Source organism: Pogoniulus pusillus, chromosome 6, assembly GCF_015220805.1.
Source record: "Pogoniulus pusillus isolate bPogPus1 chromosome 6, bPogPus1.pri, whole genome shotgun sequence".
NCBI classification, from domain to species: Eukaryota; Metazoa; Chordata; class Aves; order Piciformes; family Lybiidae; genus Pogoniulus; species Pogoniulus pusillus.
The window spans coordinates 28,231,497-28,254,026 of record NC_087269.1 but is presented as its reverse complement, the minus strand read 5'-3'; the positions used below and the strand labels follow the sequence as shown (position 1 = coordinate 28,254,026).

Below are 22,530 nucleotides of genomic sequence, written 5' to 3'. Positions count from 1 at the left end.
AAGGCCACAAGAATATCACCTGGGAGCCTCCTCTTCTCCAGACTCAACAGCCCCAACTCTTTCAGTCTGTCCTCACAGCAGAGCTGCTCCAGCCCTCTGAGCATCCTCCTGGCCCTTCTCTGGACACACTCCAGCATCTCCACATCCCTCTCAGAATGGAGGCTCCAGAACTGGATGCAGTACTCCAGATGGGGTTTCAGAAGGGAATCTCTGGCAGCTCAGCTACACCACACACATCTTAGCTGGGTGAGCTAATTAGATTCAGGTTCTTTGGGATTCCTTCTCGACTGCATGCCAAAACAAAGTCTCAGCACGACCAGCACTCCCAAGGCAGCATACCTGCAGGACACAGTGAACGCTGCAAGTCAATCCTAATAAAGCAGTCCCCATGCTGCATGCAGACTCTTGGAGCAAACTAATTAACAGTTCAGCCCACTCACATTATGTATTGTTGCTCATTAGCTTTCCAACTACAAAAGCCCTCCAAACAATATTCTCCTTTCCTTCCCTTATGTAGGCAGGACCAATACAGTGCACAGGCAGCAAAACACCACATGCCCTGGAAACAGCCACAGGCCAGCCCAGCCCCAGCAAATGCTGAGTGATTTGTATTTCAGCTCACTCTTCACTGAATCACTACCCAAAACCAGCAATGTCATGCCTAATTTATTATATCACAACTAATCATCATCTTCATTAAAAGCAGCATTAGGATAACAAACAAGTGCTAAACACTTTCAATGAAGCTTATTTAGGATACTTTTCCCCCACGAAGGAAAACCCCACAGGATTTTCAATTCATTAGGGGAAGAGCTGGAAAGGGTTTTTACTGTGGGTGGTGTTTGTTTTAAGAAACATACAGAATGAGTCAGGAGCTTCTGAGGTGCTATGCAACCGATTAGGGGAGCAGCACATCCTGGGAGCAACCCTGATTTTGAATCAGGAGCTGGGGCACACCTTCCTCTGTCATCTGAGCTGGAAACATTCAAGCATACCTCCTAGGATGACTCACTAGGGAAACCACTAATCAAACACCAAGCCCACAACGGAGCTGTTCAAACAAACAGTCTCTGGCATCCAGGAGACTACCAGGTCCATCCTGAATTCAACAAAGCAAAAGAAACATTGATATGGAGGTCACAGAAGGTACATTTTGTCCCAAGGCTGGAGCCAAAAGGTCTGATGTTGACAAAAAGATTGTGAAGTTTGTTTTAAGCAGTGCTCTCTCTGCTGAAATTGCTGCTTCTGAGTAGGAGGAAGGAAAACTGTGGACATAGAAGGGATCCAGGCTGCACATCAATCCCACAGAGCTCTCAGGCACTCCTCCATGACTGGCTCAAGTCTTATTTGGAAAGTGTGGACACATTCCTCCCTGCCTATTACAGGATGGAAGGAACTGGTCAGCACAGGCACATCTCCCAACTGAAATAAAAGTCCTCACTAGCAAGCAGAGATTCTCTGGCTTCCCTAGCTAGAAACAGCCAGCCACACAAATAATTACCTTTGCTCTATCAACTCTTTGCTCTTCAGAGTCTGGACAAAGGTGAATTGTTTCTTTTCTCTTTGCAACTTGTCTCCAGCTCCTGACAGTGGGAAAAAGCAACTCTCTTCTCAGAGTGGTTCTAGCAAGGCTAACAGTTTTCCTGAAGCTGCCAGGAGTACCTAACACCAAGTTGCCAAGAAAATTAGCAGAAGCCAAGAATTTATTTTCCTGGACAACTCTGAGCATCTCAGCATAGTACCTTACAGCATAACTTCACCAGCATGTCACAACAGCCAAAGTTTGTGAGCCCCAAGCACCATGAGGCACTTGAAATGTCAAACTGTTTCATCTCTGCTACCCAAGAATGGGTTATGATTCAGCAGCTTCCAAAGCAACAGCTCTTCATTTGTAATGAAAAGCCGTTAAGCCACTCACTATGACTGGCCACAATTTAACAGCTAATGAGATGCAGCCTCCAGGATACTGACTTAAGAATAATTATCACAAGCAAATCACACAGAAAGGAATTGCAAAAAGCACATACTCCCATTCTCTTCTTTGGCACTGCCAAGGTATTAAATCATCAAACACAGCCCAATAAAACTGCCATCCAGACAGGCTTCAAGAAATAAAATACTGCTGTCTGCCTGCCCTCTCTTACAAAACTTTCCATAGAATCATAGAACTAACCAGGTTGGAAGAGACCTCCAGGATTAGCCAGTCTAACCTATCCCCCAGGCCTATCCAATCAACTAGACCATGGCACCAAGTGCCTCATCCAGTCTCTTCTTGAAGACCTCCAGGGATGGTGCCTCCACCACCCCCCTGGGCAGCCCATTCCAATGCCAATCACTCTCTCTGCCAACAACTTCCTCCTAACATCCAGCCTATGCTTTCCCCAGCACAACTTGAGACTGTGTCCCCTTGTTCTATTGCTGGTTGCCTGGGAGAAGAGACCAACCCCCACCTGGCTACAATGGCCCTTCAGGTAAGTGTAGACAGCAATGAGGTCACTCCTGAGCCTCCTCTTCTCTAGGCTAAACAACCCCAGCTTCCTCAGCCTCTCTTCATAGGGTTTGTGTTCCAGGCCCCTCACCACTTTCCTTGCCCTTCTCTGGACACGTTCCAGCACCTCAACATCTCTCTTGAATTGAGGAGCCCAGAACTGGACACAGTACTCAAGGTGTGGCCTGCCCATTGCTGAGTACAGGGGCAGAATAACCTCCCTTGTCATACATCCTGTAGTAACGCTGGCTGCGGAGAGTAGCAAACTAGTTGTCAGACAGTTCTGAGGAGCCCCAAAACCTCTCAGGACTGCCCAACAGTTGAGGCACATCACAAGTTGACAACATATTTAATTATTCAAGCTCTCCTCCTGTTGAAAAAAAAAGCATAGAATCATAGAAGCAACCAGGTTGGAAGAGACCTCTGCCACAGAGGGAGATTTTCAGCCCGCACTCCTGTTTGGCGGAAAGGAGAAATTCATTGGGGTGAGATAATTTTCTGTTAACATACAGATTGATTAATCTCAATATTCTGAACTCTCACCACCCCCAACCACTGTATATTAATGTTTGATACACGCTTATGAAAACATTCTAGGATAATATATGTACAGAAACTTAATGAACTAGCAAACAGTCAAACTATAAACAGAGAGAGGAGTTGTCCCTGCAGCTTAATGCCGCTCGGGGTCTTTATGCTATTTGCCCAGCAGAGCGAGCTGGAACTCCTTCTGCTCTACAGCAGAGGTAACAGATATTCATAGAGGTACTAAAGCTTTCACTCAACTCTTAATTATTAATCACCCTCCGGGGCCACATCACAGCCCATACCAATGTCCAATTCTCCAGGGTCTCTGCCTGTGGACTCTCAGGCTGGAATCCTCCCAGCTTGAGGGGAAAGGAAAAATCTTCCCCGCTTCCACAAAAATAGGTTTCTGACCTTGCTCTCCTTGCTGAAGAGGCAATCTCTGCCTCTGGTGCTGCTAGCTTCTTCTGGATGCTGTGTCCAGAAGTTCTCAGCTGACAGGATCTCAGGAGCAAGAGAAGAATATCATGCTGTCTCTGGCACAGTTGTCACAGCTAGTGTGCAGACAATTCAAAGCCTGCTTCCTGGTTATCCCAGCAGCAACAGCACTTATCAGGCAATGATAGGCAGCAGGCATGCAGGATGTGCAGCTGCTGGGAGTCTGAGCTCCGTAGGTAAAAGCAATACAGGATCTGGTCCTCGTAACTCAGCAGAGTGCAGATGTGCACAGCTGGCTTAGGAGACTATAGGCTCCACATATATATATTATAGGCAGGCTTAAGCGAGCTCTGCATCTAAGGTGCTGATTGATACCCACCTGAACATGAGCCAGCAGTGTGCCCAGGTGGCCAAGAGAGCCAGTGGCATCCTGGCCTGCATCAGGAATGGTGTGGCCAGCAGGAGCAGGGAGGTCATTCTGCCCCTGTACTCTGCACTGGTTAGACCTCACCTTGAGTACTGTGTTCAGTTCTGGGCCCCCCAGTTTAGGAAGGACATTGAGATGCTTGAGTGTGTCCAGAGAAGGGCGACGAGGCTGGGGAGAGGCCTTGAGCACAGCCCTACGAGGAGAGGCTGAGGGAGCTGGGATTGGTTAGCCTGGAGAAGAGGAGGCTCAGGGGTGACCTTATTGCTGTCTACAACTACCTGAAGGGTGGTTGTGGCCAAGGGGAGGTTGCTCTCTTCTCTCAGGTGGCCAGCACCAGAACGAGAGGACACAGCCTCAGGCTGCGCCAGGGGAGATTTAGGCTGGAGGTGAGGAGAAAGTTCTTCACTGAGAGAGTCATTGGACACTGGAATGGGCTGCCCAGGGAGGTGGTGGAGTCGCCGTCCCTGGGGCTGTTCAAGGCAAGACTGGACATGGCAATGGTGTCATGGTCTAGCCTTGAGCTCTGTGGTAAAGGGTTGGACTTGATGATCTGTGAGGTCTCTTTCAACCTTGTTGATTCTGTGATAGTGTAAGGTATGCAGACAGGTAAGCTGCAAATGAGTCAAAGCATGAGGCCTGGGCCTCTGAGCATCGGAGCCATGCAGTAGCATCCGAGCTGGGGCAGGGCTGAGCAACTGAGCACTGCAAGTGAGGGCCAGAGCACTTTGTTTATCTACGCCCCCCTATTAATTGAATGTGGGCCGAGATTAACGGCTCTTTTGGCCACTAGAATGACCAATGAGGTTGGCAGTCAGCCAAATCTTACCATAATGGCCAGAAGCTACTTGCCTGGAGTTTCTCAAATATGGACATCACATGGGCTCAGGCCAGGGAAACACAAGCTGGACATGTGGGGCTTACACAATCTGTTTACAACCAGGGGTCCTAGCAGAAAAACAAGTCCAGGGAGGCATAGGCATAAATAAGCCTCTTTTTGGGCCTACAGGCCCTCCACAACAACCTCCAAGATCATCCAGTTAAACCTAGCACCCAGCCCTGTCCAATCACCCAGACCATGGCACTAAGTGCCTCAGCCAGGCTCTGCCTCAACACCCCCAGCCATGGCAAATCCACCACCTGCCTGGGCAGCCCATTCCAATGCCAATCACTCTCTCTGCCAACAACTTCCTCCTCACATCCAGCCCAGACCTCCCCCAGCACAACTTGACACTGTGTCCCCTTCTTCTGTTGCTGCTTGCCTGGCAGAAGAGACCAAACCCACCTGGCTACAGCCTCCCTTCAGGGAGTTGGAGACAGCAATGAGGTCAGCCCTGAGCCTCCTCTTTTCCAGGAGAAACACCCCCAGCTCCCTCAGCCTCTCCTCATAGGGTTCACGTTCCAGGCCCTTCACCAGCCTTGTTGCCCTTCTCTGGACACCTTCCAGCACCTCAACATCTCTCTTGAATTGAAGAGTCCAGAACTGGACACAGCACTCTAGGTGTGGCCTGAGCAGTGCTGAGTACAGGGGCAGAAGAACCTCCCTTGTCCTGCTGGCCACACTCTTCCTGATATAGGCCAAGATGCCGTTGGCTCTCTTGGCCACCTGGGCACACTGCTGCCTCATGTTCAGATACTATCTATCAGCACCCCCAGGTCCCTTTCCTCCTGGATGCTCTCCAGCCACTCTGTACCCAGCACTGCCTGGGGTTGTTGTGGCCAAAGTGTAGAACTCTGCACTTGGCCTTGTTCAGTGTCATCCCATTGGCCTCTGCCCACCCATCCAGCCTGTCCAGGTCCCTCTGCAGGGCTCTCCTACTCTCCAACAGATCAACATCTGCTCCTAGCTTGGTGTCATCTGCCAACTTACTGATGCAGGACTCAAACCCCTCGTCCAGATCATCAATAAAGATATTGAACAGGACTGTGCCCAGCACTGATCCCTGGGGCACACCACTAGTGACAGCTGCCAATTGGATGTGGCACCATTCACCACCACTCTGAGCTCTGCCATCCAGCCAGTTCTTGACCCATATCAGAGTGAATCTAAGCCATGAGCTGCCAGCTTTGCCAGGAACTTCTTGTGGCAGACAGTGTCAAAGGCTTTTATGCAGTCCAGGTAGACTACATCCACAGCCTGCCCCACATTCACCAGGCAGGCAACCTGATCATAAAAGGAGATCAGGTTGGTGAGACAGGACCTGCCCTTCCTAAACCCATGCTGGCTGGGCCTGATCCCTTGGCCATCCTGTAGGTGCTTTGTGATGGCACTCAAGATGACCTGTTCCACCACCTTGCCTGGCACTGAGTTCAGGCTCACAGCTCTGTAGTTTTCTGGCTCCTCCTTTCGACCCTTCTTGTGGATGGGTATCACATTGGCAGCTTCCAGTCTTCAGGACCTCTCCAGTGAGCCAGGACTGTTGGTAAATGGAGAGTGGCTTGGTCAGCTCAGCTGCCAGCTCTCTCAGCACCCTAGGATGGATCTCATCCAGTCCCATGGACTTGTGATGATCCAAGTGGCTCAGCAGGTGCGATACTTCTTCCTCATGGATTTCAGGGGGACTATACTGGTCCCTGACTCCATCTGCCACTTCAGGAGTCCAGCTGTCCTGGAGACAACCTGTCCCACTACTGAAGATTGAGGCACAGAAGGTGTTAAGCACTTCTGCCTTTTCCTCATCCTTTGTCACTGTATTCCCCCCTCTATCTAACAAGGACTGGAGGTTGTCCTTGCCCCTTCTCTTGCCATTCATACATTTATAGAAACATTTTTTATTCTCCTTGACAGCAGTGGCAGCCTAAGCTCTAAATGGGCTTTTGCCTCGTTTTTTTTTTTCTACAAGACCTAGCAACTTCCTTGAACTCTTCCTGGGACACCTCCCCTCTTTTCCAAAGGAAATATATTCTATTTTTTACCTTCAATTCCTTCAGCAGCTCCCTGCCCATCCAGTCTGGCTGCCTCCCTCGTCTGCTCATCTTCTGGCACAATGGCACAGCTGCTCCTGTGCCTTCAGGAGTTCTTTCTTGAAGTGGGTCCAACCTTCCTGGACCCCTTTATTTTCAAGGGCTGTTTCCCAAAGAACTTCCTGAGTTAGTTCCTTACATAGGCTGAAGTCCAGTGTGGAAGTTTCGTTGATGCCCCTCCTGGTTTCTCCATATATTGAAAACTCTCTCATTTCATGGTCACTGGACCCCAGGCAATCTCCAACCACCACATGCCCTACCAGCCCCTCTCTATTTGTGAGCAGCAGGTCAAGCAGGGCTACCCCCATGGTAGGCTCACGTAACAGCTGGGATAAGAAGTTGTCTTCCACACACTCTAGCAACCTTCTAGACTGCCTCTTCTCCATGGTACTTAAGTCCCAGCAGATGTCTGGTAGGTTAATGTCACCCACAAGAACAAGGGCAGGTGATCTTGAGGCAGCCTCCAGTTGCTGAAGGAGTACTAAATCAACCTCTTCTTCCTGATAGGGTGGTCTGTAACAGACTCCAACCAGGATATCAGCCTTGTTGGCCTTCCCCTTAATTCTCACCCGTAAAGACTCAACTTAATCATCCTTGATTTCTACCCCCACAGCAACCAGAGCATCCCTAATACACAGAGCTGCTACTCCACCTCTTCTCCCTTGCCTGTCTCTCCTGAAGAGTCTGTAGCCATTGGAGTATAGCACTCCAATCATATGAGTCATCCCTCCACGTTTCAGTGATGGTGACAACATCATAGTTTCCCTCCAGTACCAAGGCTTCCAGCTCCTCTTTTTTGTGACCCATACTGCATGCATTAGCGTACATGCACTTCAGCTGGGTTGCTGCTATCACCCCTGGTCACCAGCCTACCATCCTCAAGTTCCTCTGATTTATCTCTAGTGCTGTCCTGTTTAATCCTCTCCCCCTTCTCGTTTAAAGCCCTCTCAACAAGCCCAGCCAGCTCATGTGCCAGGGTCCTTCTCCCCTTCCGTGTCAGTTGTAACCCATCTGTTGCTTGCAGACCTGTGGCAAAATGAAGTTCTCCAATATCAAAGAATCCAAAGGTTAGTCGGAGGCACCAACCTCTGAGCCACTGGTTAATCAAATACACTTTCCTATTCCTCTCTGCATTCCAACCTGTGACTAAGGGTGAAGATGGAGAGACTACCTGTGCCCCCGCTCCCTCAACTGCTTTTCCCAGTGCCTTGATGTCCCTTTTGATAGCTTTTAGCCCTCTGGTATCAACCTCATAATTTCCTGCCTGTATAACTAACAAGGGATAGTAATCAGAGGGCTTCACTACAGTAGGCAGGCTCCTGGTAACATCCCTGACCTGGGCCCCAGGGAGGCAGCAGACCTCCCTGTGGAAGGGGTCTGGCCAGCATATGGGGCCCTATGTTCCCTTCAGAAGGGAATCCCCAGTAACAATTACCCTCCTCTTTTTCTTCTGGGTACCTATTCTGATGAGAGGGGGCAACTGATTTGCTTCAGTTGCCCTCCCAGCTGGTGATGCTTTTCCCTCCTCCAAAACCACCTCACCCTCAACCTCTAATGCCCTATATCTGTTGTGTATGGGAGCTGAGGATGGGAGGATGGCCGGAAAGGTTTACTCTGGCATCCATTCTCCCTTGTTACTTGGTTCATCTGCCTCTGGTAAAGGGGACTGCAGAGCATGGTGCTGTAGGTCCAACTCTCTTTCACATTCCCTTTCAGCCTCAAGCCTTTCCACTTCGTCTTTGCGATCAGCCCCTAGCTTAGACTATTAATGTGCTCACACCTAATGCAGCCAATGCCTCTGCCTCCCTTGATTTCAAGTGCCAGGCTCCAACACTCCTCACAGCCAGTTGCCTGAACACCTGCACTCCTACAGGTGGGCTCTGTTTGGGTGCCCACAGTTTTACAAGTAATGGTAACGCTCTGACCTAGTTTGCACCATGTCTCCTGTTCTTTGAAGCCCAATGGCAGGTAGTCAGTAGTTAGTTTGGGTGGGAAGGGTTTGGGGGTGGATTTCTTTTTTTCCTCTCCCCGGCACAGGCTGCAGGCTGGGCTCAGCAGGTTTGGCTCTTGCCAAACCATGGCACTAAGTGCCTCATCCAGGCTTTGCTTCCACACCTCCAGGCACAGCAAATCCACCATCTCCCTGGGCAGCCCATTCCAATGCCAATCACTCTGACAATGACTTCCTCCTAAGGTCCAGCCTAGACCTCCCCCAGCACAACTTGAGACTGTGTCCCCTTGTTCTGTTGCTGCTTGCCTGGCAGAAGAGACCAACCCCACCTGGCTACAGCCTCCCTTCAGGTAGTTATAAGCATCAACAAAGTGACACAAGCTAATCATGGCACAGCAACGTGCCCTTGAGGCCAACAAGTCCAGTGGGATCCTGCGGTGTATTAGGAAGAGTGTGTCCAGCAGAGCAAGGGAGGTTCTCCTCCCCCTCTACTCTGCCCTGCTGAGACCTCATCTTGAATACTGTGTTCAGTTTTGGGCTCCCCAGTTGAAGAGGGACAGGGATCTGCTGGAGAGGGTCCAGCAGAGGGCTATGAGGATGATGAGGGGACTGGAGGGCAGGGCTTATGAGGAAAAGGTGAAGGACCTGGGGCTTTCTAGTCTAGAGAAGATTAGATTTAGAGGGGATTTGATCAATGTCTATAAGTACCTGAGTGCTGGCCAGGAGAGGGCGGACAGGCTCTGCTCACTTGGTCCCTGGGATAGGACAATGAGCAATGCGTGTAAGCTGCAGCACAAGAGGTTCTGCCTCAACACAAGGCAGAACTGTAAGGGTCCCAGAGCTCTGGGGAACAGGCTCGCCAGAATGGTTGTGGGGTCTCCTTCTCTGGAGCCTTTCAAGGCCTGTCTGGATGTGTTTCTGTGTGCTCTCTGTTAGATAGTATTGTCCTGCTCTGGCAAGGGGGTTGGACTCGAGTATCTCCTTGGGTCCCTTCCAACCCCTAATACCCTGTGATCCTCTGACACCAGAAACCATAAATCAGGTGAAACCACATTCCAATAAATGGAGAAATTCAAGTGGGCCTTTCCTATAACGTTTCCTTCTATGTTTATACTCTGCTTCTTCCCACATACACTGCATGTTCACAGGTGAATGGGTGGACCCACTGAGACATATACTGGATGCTGTTGATGGTTTTAAAGCTATTGCATTGACTTGTGTATGTGCTTTCAGCCCATCAGGCCAATAATATCCTGGCCTGCATGAAAAGAAGCATGGCCACCAGGTTAAGAGAGATAGTTCTGCCCCTCTGCTCTGCTGAAAGCTCACCTGCACTACCATGTCCAGCTCAAGAGCCCTAATACAGGCAGGATGTGGTCCTGATAGGAAGTTTTCGAAGGGGCACAGAAGTGCTTCACAGGGCTAGAGTACATCTTCTGCACGGATAGGCTAGGACAGCTGGGGTTGTTGGGCCTGGAGAAAAGAAGGCTCCAAGAGACCTAAAGGCAGCCTTCCAGTGCCTGAAAGAGGCTTACAAGAAGGCTGGAAGGGGACAGTTTAGAAAGGCCTGCAGTGAGGGGGTAATGGTTTGAAATCAGAGAAGACTTAGATTGGATGTTAGGAGCAAATTCTTTACCGTGAGGGTAGGGGAACACTGGAACAGGTTGCCCAAGGTGGCAGTTGAGGCCCAAAGGTCCTTGAATGGAGATATTCAAGGTCAGGCTTGATGGGACTGAGCAACCTTATCTAGTTGGGGATGTCCCTGCAAGGGATTTGTACCATGTGGCCTTAACACATCCTTTCCAACCCAGCACATTCTGTAATCTTAACAGACAAAGGCAGGAGCCTCGGTTGCTCCATCGGTCACTTCTCAGATAGTCAAGTACACTGGGATCACAAAAGACCTCTGTTTCAGAGGATCACTGTACTGTGCTTCCCAAAGAAACTAGTTTCAACCCGAAGAATCAAAGGAGGATGCCCACAAAAAAAAAAGGTTCAAACCCAGTAAGATCCCTTAAAAATGAAGGCAAGTACAGAGCAAAACCACACAGAATGCCAACATGGTAGGGGTTGGAAAGGACCTGTGAAAAGAATCTAGTCCAACCCCCTGCCATAGGAGGTTCACCAAGAGCAGGCTGCACAGAATAGCATCCACACAGGTTTTGCATGAGGAGGAGACTGCTACCTCTTTGGGCAGCCTGTTGCCATGTTGTCTCTACCAAAGCCTGACTCTATACCCCTGCTGCACCACAAGCAGCTCTTCTGCAATTTTCCCCCCCTTTCTTCACTGCTGTGCACTGGCCGCAGGTGTAACACACCCAGGATTCATACCTTACGGTCCCTGAAGCCAGAACGCTTCTTCTTCTTCCCTTCTGGCTGCGCCTCCTCATCACCCGACGCAACAGCCTTGCCACCCTCACTGCTGCTGCTCTCCTCCTCCTCCTGCTGCTTCACCTTCTCGCTCGCCTCCGTCCTCGGATCATGTTTTACAGAGGATGAGTCTTCTGCATAGGCCCTGTACAAGGGGCAAGGAAATACCGCTTTAGAGACATCGGGCAGAGTGCCAAGGCTACCAACCCAGCCCTGCGGGGCAGGCGTCTGCTACAGTTCAGAACAGAGGATTGCAAAACAAAAGCAGCGTCCAGTCTCCCTGGGATGTTGTCTGCTTTCCCCTGCTGTAATTGAATTTCCAGCCCACTTCTCTCCCCTAAAACCCAAGCCAATCATGATGCTAAGTATTCCCACTCCCAGACTGCCAAAGCAAATCAGTGGGTGAGTTATCTCCCAAAAGCCACATATGCAGGAAAGACTGGGAAGGGCAAACCAAACCTCCTCTACTGCTAAATTCCATCCACACTCCCCCCAAAAGAGATTTATATCAAGTGATGGGAATGTTTTTCACCATCAACACTGCAGGATTCACAAGAAAAACACCTTTTTGTTTCAGCTCAGCTGATTTATTTTCTATCACCAGCAGGTGACAGGTTGTTTTATTTCCCCCTTCCACCAATGACTCTTCTGAACGTCAGTGAGACAGGATTTGTGACAATGAAAACTGGAGCTGTTTATCTTCAAACTCAAAGTGCAACTCCGCCAGAGCAAAGGGCCCCTTCTCCTTTGCTGTTCCAGAAGTCTTCAGCAACCCTGCTTGTAGATCAAGACAATGCTCAGAATCACTCCATCCAAGATAAGAGCAAATCATAAATTGCAGCTGGCAGGAGGATGGTCAAATGAAAAGTAGGATAAATCCATAAGCAAAACAGTCTGTAGCTTTCCTACACTTGTAAAGCAGTTTGCAAGAACCACAGAACTGTTGAGGCTGGAGGAGACCTCTGAGATCATGTTGAACACAAGCTTGCAATTCCATGACCAGTACCACTAAACAATATCCCTCAGCACCACATCCACACATCTTTTAAACACCTCCAGTGATGGGGACTCCACCACCCCCACAGGCAGCCTGTCCCAATGCTGGAGAACCCTTTCAGTGAAGAGATACCTCCTAATATCTGTGATAGTTTGAAGCTAACTAGAATGTTTTGGTGAGAAGAATTAGATAAGCTGTGAAAAGGAAACAGTGGTGATGCCTGCTGCACTCAGGCTTGCTGAGACGCAGAACAACAAGAACACAAACATAGGTAACAGAATTGTTTGCTCTGTCTTTGGAGCTGCAATTCTCCCTCTCTAACATGATTCCTGCCTGACTAATCCTTCTGCTTCCTAAACCAGCTGGCTGACCCCTCCAAACTCACCTTAAACATAAGGCAAAGTCTGGGTTAAGGTACAGGGGTGGGAGAAGATGGAAGGGTGGTTGGGAGCCCCTCCTGTGGACTGTGGTTTCTGGGAGGGCTGTTGTGTTTCTGTATTGCTTAACTTATCTATTTCTATACATGGCTGTACATACTAGAAATACCTGCTGGGATACTGTGATAAGCTGTTAATACAGTTTTAGGCATTCAATTTCCAGAGTGGCTGAGTCTAGTCTAGGTGATTTTCATAATCACCTAGGGGCGCAGGTAACACCAAAACCATCACGAAAATCCAACTTGAACGACCCCTTCCGGGCATAGTTTTACAACAGAAATACAGAATGCAAGGGATTGGAAGGGAGATCCAGAGATGATGCTGAGATACTGAAAGATGTCCAGAGAAAGTCAACAAAGCTGGTGAACGGCCTGGAACACAAACCCAGTGAGGAGAGGTTGAGAGAGCTGGGGGTGTGCAGCCTGCAGAAGAAGCAGCTCAGGGCTGACCTCATTGCTGTCTACAACTCCCTGAAGGGAGGCTGTAGCCAGGTGGGGTTGGTCTCTTCTGCCAGGCATGGAGCAACAGAAGGGGACAGAGTCTCAAGTTGTGCCAGGGGAGGTCTAGGCTGGCTGTTAGGAGGAAGTTGTTGTCAGAGAGAGTGATTGGCATTGGAATGGGCTGCCCAGGGAGGTGGCGGAGTTGCCATCCCTGGAGATGTTGAAGCAAAACCTGGATGAGGCACTTAGTGCCATGGTCTGGTTGACAGGATCGGGCTGAGAGAGAGGTTGGACTGGATGATCTTGGAGGACTCTTCCAACCTGGTTGATTCTATGATTGAGTCCAACCCCCTTGCAAAGCCTGTCACTTGTTGCATGTGAGAAGGGACCAGACAGAGCTCAGACTACATTAACATCAGTGAAACCATCATCTCTTAAGCACATACAGGCTGGGGAAGGAGTGGCTGGAGAGCTGCCCTGCAGAAAGGGACCTGGTAGCCATCTGGCTGAACATGGGCCAGCAGTGTGAGCAGTTGGCCAAGAAAACCAACAGCATCCTGGCCTGTAACAGAAGTGGTGTGAGCAGCAGGAGTAGGGAGGTGATCATGCCCCTGTACTCAGCACTCATGAGACCACACCTCCAGAACTGTGTCCAGTTTTGGTCACCACAGTGTAAGAGGGACATTTACTTGCTGGAGTGGGTGCAGAGAAGGCTTTTGGTTAGGTCAAGGACTTGTCAGTGTGAAACTAATGATTGGATTTGATGAGCTTGAAGGGCTTGGCCAATCCAAGCCATTCTGTGATTCTGTGATGTCTCAGCATGTCACAAAGAAAGAGAACAGTTAACCAAATTGTTTCTCTGTCTAAAGGACTCCAAGAGCTCAGGTCAACATCCCAGCCTGCCTGTAACTCCAGTGATGCTGCCTTTACTTGGCACTCCTGAAGTTTCATTTTGGAGTAACTGCAGGGTATGAGGCTTGCAGAAAGTTTGGTGCCACTCCTTAGCCAGCAGCCTTCAGGTGAAGTCTGGTGCTTGGGTTTCCCCTCTGACTGTGAGCATGCTCATGGACAGCTGCAGGAGTTGACTCGAGAAAGGGAGGCACACAAAACCAAACTGCCATTTCTGGAACCTCCCAAAGCCTAAGCAAAAGGTTACACCTTTCATTCCCCCAGACTCCTGGAGAACACAGATGTGGCCTGTAAAAGGAACAGAGGAGAGTCTGTGCCTGTCTCCCCAGCAATACACAGCTTGGCAGCAGTCTCAGCACATCACCTTCTAAGAAAAAGCGTAGGTGATCCTTTGCTTCTACCTAAGTAAAGCACAACTCCCTCCTTGCCAGCAGCCAGTCACTTGCTACCAGTCACAGCACTGGAGAGATGGGGAAGGGCTGAAGAACTCAAATCCTTCCACAGTACTGGTGGGAATCAAAACCTTTACTATCATACCATCAGTCAGGGTTGGAAGGGACCACAAGGATCAGCCAGTTCCAACCTCCCCGCCATGCCCAGGGACACTACCCTACAGCAGGCTGCACACAGCCTCAGCCAGCCTGGCCTTAAACACCTCCAGCCATGGGGCCTCAAACACCTCCCTGGGCAACCCATTCCAGCCTCTCACCACTCTCAGGCTCAACAACTTCCTCCTCATGGCCACTCTCAATCTCCCCACCTCCAGCTTTGCTCCATTCCCCCTACTCCTGGCACTCCCTCACAGCCTCAAAAGTCCCTCCCCAGATTTTTGTAGGCCCTTTCAGATATTGGAAGGCCACAAGAAGGTCACCTGGGAGCCTCCTCTTCTCCACACTGCACAGCCCCAACTCTTTCACTCTGTCCTCACAGCAGAGCTGCTCCAGCCCTCTCAGCATCCTCCTGGCCCTTCTCTAGACACACTCCAGCATCTCCACATCCCTCTTGCAATGGAGGCTCCAGAACTGGATGCAGTACTCCAGATGGGGTCTCAGCAGAGCACAGTAGAGGGGGAGAATCACCTCTCTCCACATGCCAGCCACACTTCTCCTGATGCAGCCCAGGCTCTGCTTGGCTTTCTGGGCTGCAAGTACACACTGCTGGCTCCTGTTGAGCTTCACATCCAGCAGCACTTCCAAGTCCCTCTCCTCAGGGCTGCTCTCCAGCCACTCCCTGCCCAGCCTGCATTTGTGCTTGGCATTGCCTCCACCCAGATGCAGGACCTTGCCCTTGGTCTTGTTGAACCTCATGAGCTTGGCTTGTGCTCACCTCTCCAGCCTGCCCCTCTGCATGGATCCCTGCTCTCCTGCCTGTCTGCTGCACCACACAGCTTGGTGTTGGCAGCAAACTTGCTGAAGCTGCACTCAATGCCTCTGTCCATGGCACCCACAAAGATGTTGAACAAGACTGGTGCCAGGACTGATCCCTGCAGAACTCTGCTTGTTACTGGCCTCCACTTGGCCATGGAGCCACTGACAGCCACTCTTTGGGTGTGGCCATCAAACCAGTTATTTATCTGTCTAGTGAAGCACCCATCAAACCCCTGTGCCACCAGCTTGGAGACCAGGATATGGTGCGGGATAGTGCCAAAGGCCTTGCTCAGGTCATCAAGCCTGTTCTTTATCTATCACAGAATAGTTTAGTTCAGAATGGACCTTAAAGAACATCTGTTTTCAACCTCCTGCCATGAGCAGGGACACACTCCACTAGACCAACATGCTCTGTCTGGCTTACTCTGGAACGAACAGAAGAATAAATACATAGAATGAATCATGTTGATAGCAAAATAACCTTTGCTCTTACTGTGACAGCTACTTCAGCATAGTACCAAAAGCACTTGAACAACCACCAAGAGATCAACATCAGAATCATAGAACAGTTTTGGCTGAAAAAGACTTTTAAGATCAAAGTCCAACTACTCTAACTCTACCAAATCTGGTGCTATACTGTTTGACTCAGCACCACATCTTTGCCTCTTTTAAACACCTCCAGGGATGTGGACTCAACCTTATTGCTTTGAAATGCAATAACCCACAGCACTAGAGCTGGGTTAAAGCACTTCAGAGGTTTCTAGTTCATTCTGGGACAAAACACAGCTCCCATCACAAGGGTTTCATTTCATAATACACAGAAGTGCTTGGTGAACAGCAGCACTAAGCACATCTTTACACACAGAAGGGCAACACTGGCCTTCCCTTAATGAACAGGTCATGAGCCCTTACTTGCTAATGTGTTTTCTGAAGTCTTGAAGTACCACAGAAACTTAGAGGTCAGAAGGGACTTCAAAAGATGATCTAGTCCACTCCCCCTGACAGAGCAGGATCACCTAGATTATCACCTGCAAAACCTCCACTGCACCAAACTTCTGGAGATAGGATACAAACTTGAGTCCTCTATAAGCATCCTAAAGACAGGGAAATTATTTCCCCAGAAGAGCCAGGCAGCTGATCTGCCTCTTGGAACCTGAAGTCCACATTGGCACCTCTCCTGTAGCCTTTCCTGAAAGTTTTATCAGCACTGGCACACCCTCAAGGAGTTGTGGCTTTGGCTGATGTGCAGTTTGCTAGAATAAGCTGTTGCCAGCTGAGGCTACACCAGCAGTGCTGACAAGGAAAGCCCTTGCGTAGGCAGGGACCAGTCTTAAGTAGCTCTGAGAGAGCCTCTTGAGAAAAAGTGCTGGGGACAAAAAAGCAGTAGGAAATCGATTGCTTATCTACACAGCTAAGCTATTCCATATTCAACATGCCAGAGAAGAGCTGCATCAGGAAAGATTAGCTCTTACAATGCTTGACTGGCAGCTAGCAAACCAGGGAAGGGAGAGATGAAATTGAAAGCCAAACATTTCTAGCAAAGCCTACTCATTCCTCCCATCCATCACCCTGTCAAACCAGCAGGCTACAAGCATACAGATGCAGGCTGTCTGAACATAACTGGCTTCCTCCCTCTAATAAATGCAGGTAATTAGAATCAACCAGCATGGAAAAGACCTCCAAGATCATCCAGTCCAACCTAGCACCCAGCCCTCTCAAATCAACCAGACCATGGCACTAAGTGCCTCAGCCATGTTTTGCTTCAACACCTCCAGGGATAGCAATTCCACCACCTCCCTGGGCAGCCCATTCCAATGCCAATTACTCTCTCTGCCAACAACTTCCTCCAAATATCCAGTCTAAACCTCCCTTGTCACAACTTGAGTTAGCTGTGCTCTGCAGTTAGCTCACCATCCCATCACCAGCATATAAGCAGAATGAGCTATGAGAATAAAAGCACACTTTATAACCTGCTTCTCAAGCAAGGGGTTGTTCAGCCTGGAGAACAGAAGGCTCTGGAGAGACTTAATAGCAGCTTTCCAATACCTGAAGGGGATTACTGGAAGGCTGCAGAGGGACTGTTTGCAAAGGTCTGCAGTGACAGGACGTTGGGCAATGGTTTGAAATTAGAGAAGAGCAGATTTAGATTGGATGTCAGGAACAAGTTCTGCACAATGAAGGTGGTGAAACACTGCAGCAAGTTGCCTGGGGAAATACTTCAGACCCCATTCATAGGGATACTTAAGATGAGGCTTGACAAGGCTCTGAGCTACGTGATCAGGGTTGCCCTGCTCTGAACAACCTGAAAGGTGTCCTTGTTCACTAAGGGGAGGATTGGATTAAATGACTTTTGGAGGTCCCACTCTGTGGTTCCTCACCTTCACAGTCCAAACTACTCAAAGAATTATTCATTGAAGGGTCAGCTGTCCAGGTACACCTACTACTCTGCATACTTAACATCCTGCACAAACACTCTGTTGAAATGCTTGGCTTCCAACACATGCAGCTTCCACACTGTGCCCACATAAAGGAGCCTTTCAATGCAGATGCCAGAGTAGGGCTAGAGAGGCACCACAGCTTCAGAAACATCCACCTTGCAGGACTGCCATCAGCAAGGGAAAACTCTCTACCTCCTTGTAAGATGAGACTGCCTTTCCAGTGGCATGCCTGTCCTGCACAAAAGAGAAATGAAAGTACAAAGACTCCCTTCATTGTCTGCCAAGGTGAGCTGCCAGCAACTCTCCAGAGAGCATACCTGCCACAGGTCCTTTCTACCATGATTCATGCTTCAGCCCTCCCAGTCTTTCCCCACCCCTGCCCCAACAAATTCAATTTGAGGCAGAGATTGTATTTCCCAGCTACTTACTAATCTCTTTCAATCCTTGGAGAAAGCCAACAATAAGCCTTAGATGAGGTTTAGCAACTTCAAAGAAAACACTGAAGAGGAGCACTCTCACTTAGCAAACTGTTCTTTGAGCAAACCAAATGCATGTAACTGTAGGACAAACATCCGGGAAGGGCCCTAGGACTCACACCAGGAACTGGCACAAGGTTCTGCAGTTGCAGGTCTTCCAACTCAGGAAACCACAGTCCCTCCCTTGGAAGTGTTTTTCTTCACTGGGTGACAGAAGCAGAACTGTGCTAAAATAACAAAGCTCTGCACAAGAGGTAACAGTGCTTGGTTATCCCAATTCTGAAGGCAGAAGAAAAGTATTTATCTATCAGATGCTATTTCATCTCAGGAGGAAATGCAGGTCATCTAGTAAAGAGTTGGCCACTCAGGAATCAGCAAAGACTCTGTTGCTGAACAGGAAGCAGCAGACAGCACTCCTGCTTGACTAGTATGTGCTAGATTGAGCCTGGCTGGGATATTTTGGTGAGAAGAATTAGACAACAGGCTGTGAAAAGGAAGTAATGGTGATGGCTACTGCACTTACAGGCTTGCTGAGATGCATACACACACAGACATAGAGAACAGTTCTCTCTCCAGGCCTTTTGGGCTGCACTTCTCTCTCTAACAGAAGTTGCTGCCTGACTAATCCTTCTGCTTCCTAACCCCCCCGGCTGACCCTCCAAACACACCTAAAACATAAGGCAAAGCCTGGGGTAAGGTAGAGAGGTGTGAAGAAGGTGGAAGGGTGGTGGGAGCCCCTCCTGGCAACTCTGGTTTCTGGGAGGGCTGTTACATTTCTGTATTACTTTTTAACTCCTACCTTTCTGTCCATAGCTGTATATATATAGTATCTGCTTGTATATTGTGCTAAGTATAAAGCTTCATTCAATTTCCAGCAGCTGAGTCTAGTCTGGAGGATGTTCTTAAGCATGGGAAGGCAGCTAACACCCAAACCATCACACAGATGTCTTCTTCAGTTGACTAGAGCTGCCTCTCTCCCTGTGCATTAACATTTGGAGACATCCAAATGAGGTTTAAAAGCCACTTACGATTTTAAGCTTTCATATTGACAAGCAAAAGCAAGCTTGGACCCAGCACTCATAAGAGTAGGCAGCCTCCAGGGATCAGGAACAGGTTCAGTGAGGTTACTTAGCTCAACCCCTCTCAGCAAGTAAATTGATGAGCTGAAACTTGAATAAGAAGTTAACCAGGACTGATGAAGATCCACTGCCCTATTTTTCAGGATGTTGCTCCACTCTGAGGACTTTTTACTACGCAGATTCCTTCCTCACCTTTCATGGCACTGACATAAATTAGCAGAAGGAATATGTGGCAAAAACTGCAATGAACATACACCAAGTAAGATAGATTCTGGAGATGAATGTGAACAATTAGATGCAGGAGACAGTTCTGGATACCAGCCACAGCCTAAAATAGGTTGAAGAACATAAGGAGACAGCAGCATAATCTGTGAGATGTGTGTGTCCTTCCTTTCACCCCAGCCAGAAGCAGCAATGTCCCCCCAAGAAATACTTCCAGCTACTGATGGTGCAATCCAAGGCAGAGCTGGACCAATAAAAGATCTGACAGGCAGCAGCAGCAAGGGTCCAGGCCACAATGTGGGAAAAGACTGGCCTATATAAATCAGACTGCTCTTTTCCATCTTTCTTACAGGACAGTGAAATAACCTATCAACCAGCTGCTGCAGGACTCATCTCTCAGTCCAGCACGGACAGGACACAATGCAGGACATGCCTGAGGATGTCCTAAGGGAAGAGACTTAAACCCAGGTGAAGGAGCAGCCTGTGCTCAGATGACAGAGAGGCAGCACACAACATTCAAGGCAGGAGAACACTGCAAGCAGCTGTCAGGGGAGATTTATTCCATCACTGCTCTCTCCACCACCAGCAAACTGCTAAAAATAGGTGAGACAGCTGCCTGTCAGGACAAGCTGGGAGGCACCCAGCCCTGTCTTGGCAGCAGATTAGCTGATTTCTCACGCTCCCTCCTACTCTCCTCTGCCGCAGCCCAGTTTAGGCACTGGCACCAGTGCGTGGGTGCAGACCAGAGCACGAGGACCTCTGCTTCAAACCCCTTGAAGGGGACTGCTCTGAAAAAGATGAACCTGAACACGTTTAGCTCAGTCTCACCAGCTAACTTGGATCATGTTGGATAAGATGCTACTCCTTAAAGATTATTTTCTGATGGCCTGCAGAAGAAAGCAATTGTGTCATGAAGGTCACCAAGTCTAATGACACAGGCTGAAGGCATCTTACTGACATTATCCTGACATCCTCCAACTATAAACCCTTTCATTCCTGAATCCAGGAGACAGCACTTGCATTTCCAGAGATGACCCTAGCTGAGGTATGGGACTGTACTCCCAAGCTGCAGCACAATCAGATGCATGCAGCTGCAGTGCACAGAAAGAATCAAGTGCAGAACCACAAGTCTCTGCTCCTCAGCTCCTACAGGCAGTGCTCACTTGGGCTTCTCTTGATCCAAATCATATTTGGAAGGCTGACTGGCTCAGTAGCATTTCTTCCCCCACAAAAACAGCTGCAGCTCCACTTGTGCTCCTGGGCACAAAGGTAGCACAGTAGTGCTACAGAATTGTTGTGGTTTGAAAAGTCTATCAAGATCATTGAGTCCAACCAGCACCTAACTCAAGTTCAGTGCTCAACCATGTCCCTCAGCAGCTCATCTCTGCGTATTTTAAACATCTCCAGGGATAGAGATTCAGCCACTCTCCTGGAGAATCTGTTCCAGTGTTTGAAAGCCCTTTCAGTGAAGATGTTTCTTTCCAAACTCCAACCTAAACCTCCCCTGGTGCAATTTGGTGCTATCACTTGTTCATTGGGAGAAGAGACCAACATCCACCAGGCTCCAATCTCCTTCTGGGCAGCTGCAGAGAGCAAGGAAGTCTCTAAACAACCCCAGTACTCTCAGCTGCTCCTCAACAGACCTGTTCTACAGACCTTTCCCCAGTTTCATTGTGCTTCTCTGGACCCACTCCAGCACTTCCATGTCCTTTCTGTAATGAGAAGCCCAAAACTGAACACTCAAGATGTGACCTCACCAGTGCCAGATACAAGGGGACAATCAATGTCCTGCTTCTGTGTGCCACACTAACACCAGGCAGGATGACCATACCAACACATAAATACCTTAGCTGGCATCCTGTTCTCAACCCCTGGTGAGGTCCAGAGGAGACCAAGCTCACTGTTGTCTTCTGCTAGCCTTTTTCAGGAAAAAAAGAGAGCCAATGGCATCCTGGCCTGGCTCAGGAAGAGTGTGGCCAGTAGGACACAGGAGGTTGTTCTTCCCTTGTACTCAGCACTGGTCAGGCCACACCTTGAGTGCTGTGTCCAGTTCTGGGCTACTCCATTCAAGGAGGAGAGGCTGAGGGAGCTGGGGGTGTGCAGCCTGCAGAAGAGAAGGCTCAGGGCAGACCTCATTGCTGTCTATAACTCCCTGAAGGGAGGCTGTAGCCAGGTGGGGTTGGTCTCTTCTGCCAGGCAAGCAGCAACAGAACAAGGGGACACAGCCTCAAGCTGTGCCAGGTCTAGGAGTTCTAGGCTGGATATTAGGAGGAAGTTCTTGCCAGAGTGAGTGACTGGCATTTGAATGGACTGTCCCATTTTGGGCTCCCCGAAAGGGAGGTACAGTCACTGTCCCTGGAGATGTTCAAGCAAAGCCTGGCTGAGGCACTTAGTGCCATGGTTGATTGGAGAGGGCTGGGTGCTAGGTTGGAGTAGATGAGCTTGGAGGTCTCTTCCAACCTGGTTGATTCTACGAATATTTTAGGTTGGAAGAATAAAGGAGGCAAAGCAAAGCCTTTGATGCCACAAACTAGTTTTGGAGTACACTCAAAATGAGAACTTCCCCATTTTTGATGCCTATTTTTATGCCTACACACTTGGGAGTTAGTATAAGTCTGGCCTTATCAGTCTGATATTATGAGCCAAATGCATAGAAATAATTAAGTCTAACTTAGAATGACAACTGCTGGGTATTCAAAGCTTATACCAACAGGTGAGAAGAATGCTAGAAAATACAAGTGAAAAACCTCCCAAGTTTAGCTCAGAAGAAAGAAAGAGCTGCAGAAATAAAGGAAAAGAAACAAGGCAAAGAAAAGCTAAGCACACTTCATCTAAAGTGGAAAGGTATGTAGGCTTTAAGATGCCTTCTAGAGGAACAAGCAAGACCCCTATGGATTTCCCAATTCCTTTTAACCCTAGTCTTGAGCTACAGCAGAGAGAAAGGGAAGATCATGAGAGGTCAGGCAAAGACAGAATGTGATGGTTTGGGTGTCACCCACCTACAA

At 49.1% G+C, this 22,530-nt stretch overlaps 1 protein-coding gene across 3 annotated transcripts in view; it reads right to left on the bottom strand.

The window, feature by feature from the left end:
- MICU1 (mitochondrial calcium uptake 1) overlaps nt 1-22,530 on the bottom strand; it is a 197,896-nt gene that overhangs the window by 140,378 nt on the left and 34,988 nt on the right. For all 3 annotated transcript variants that reach the window (XM_064145034.1, XM_064145036.1, XM_064145035.1), the window contains exon 3: nt 11,122-11,305. In XM_064145034.1, coding sequence (XP_064001104.1) covers nt 11,122-11,305 — 184 coding nt within the window. The remainder of the gene's footprint in view (nt 1-11,121; nt 11,306-22,530) is intronic.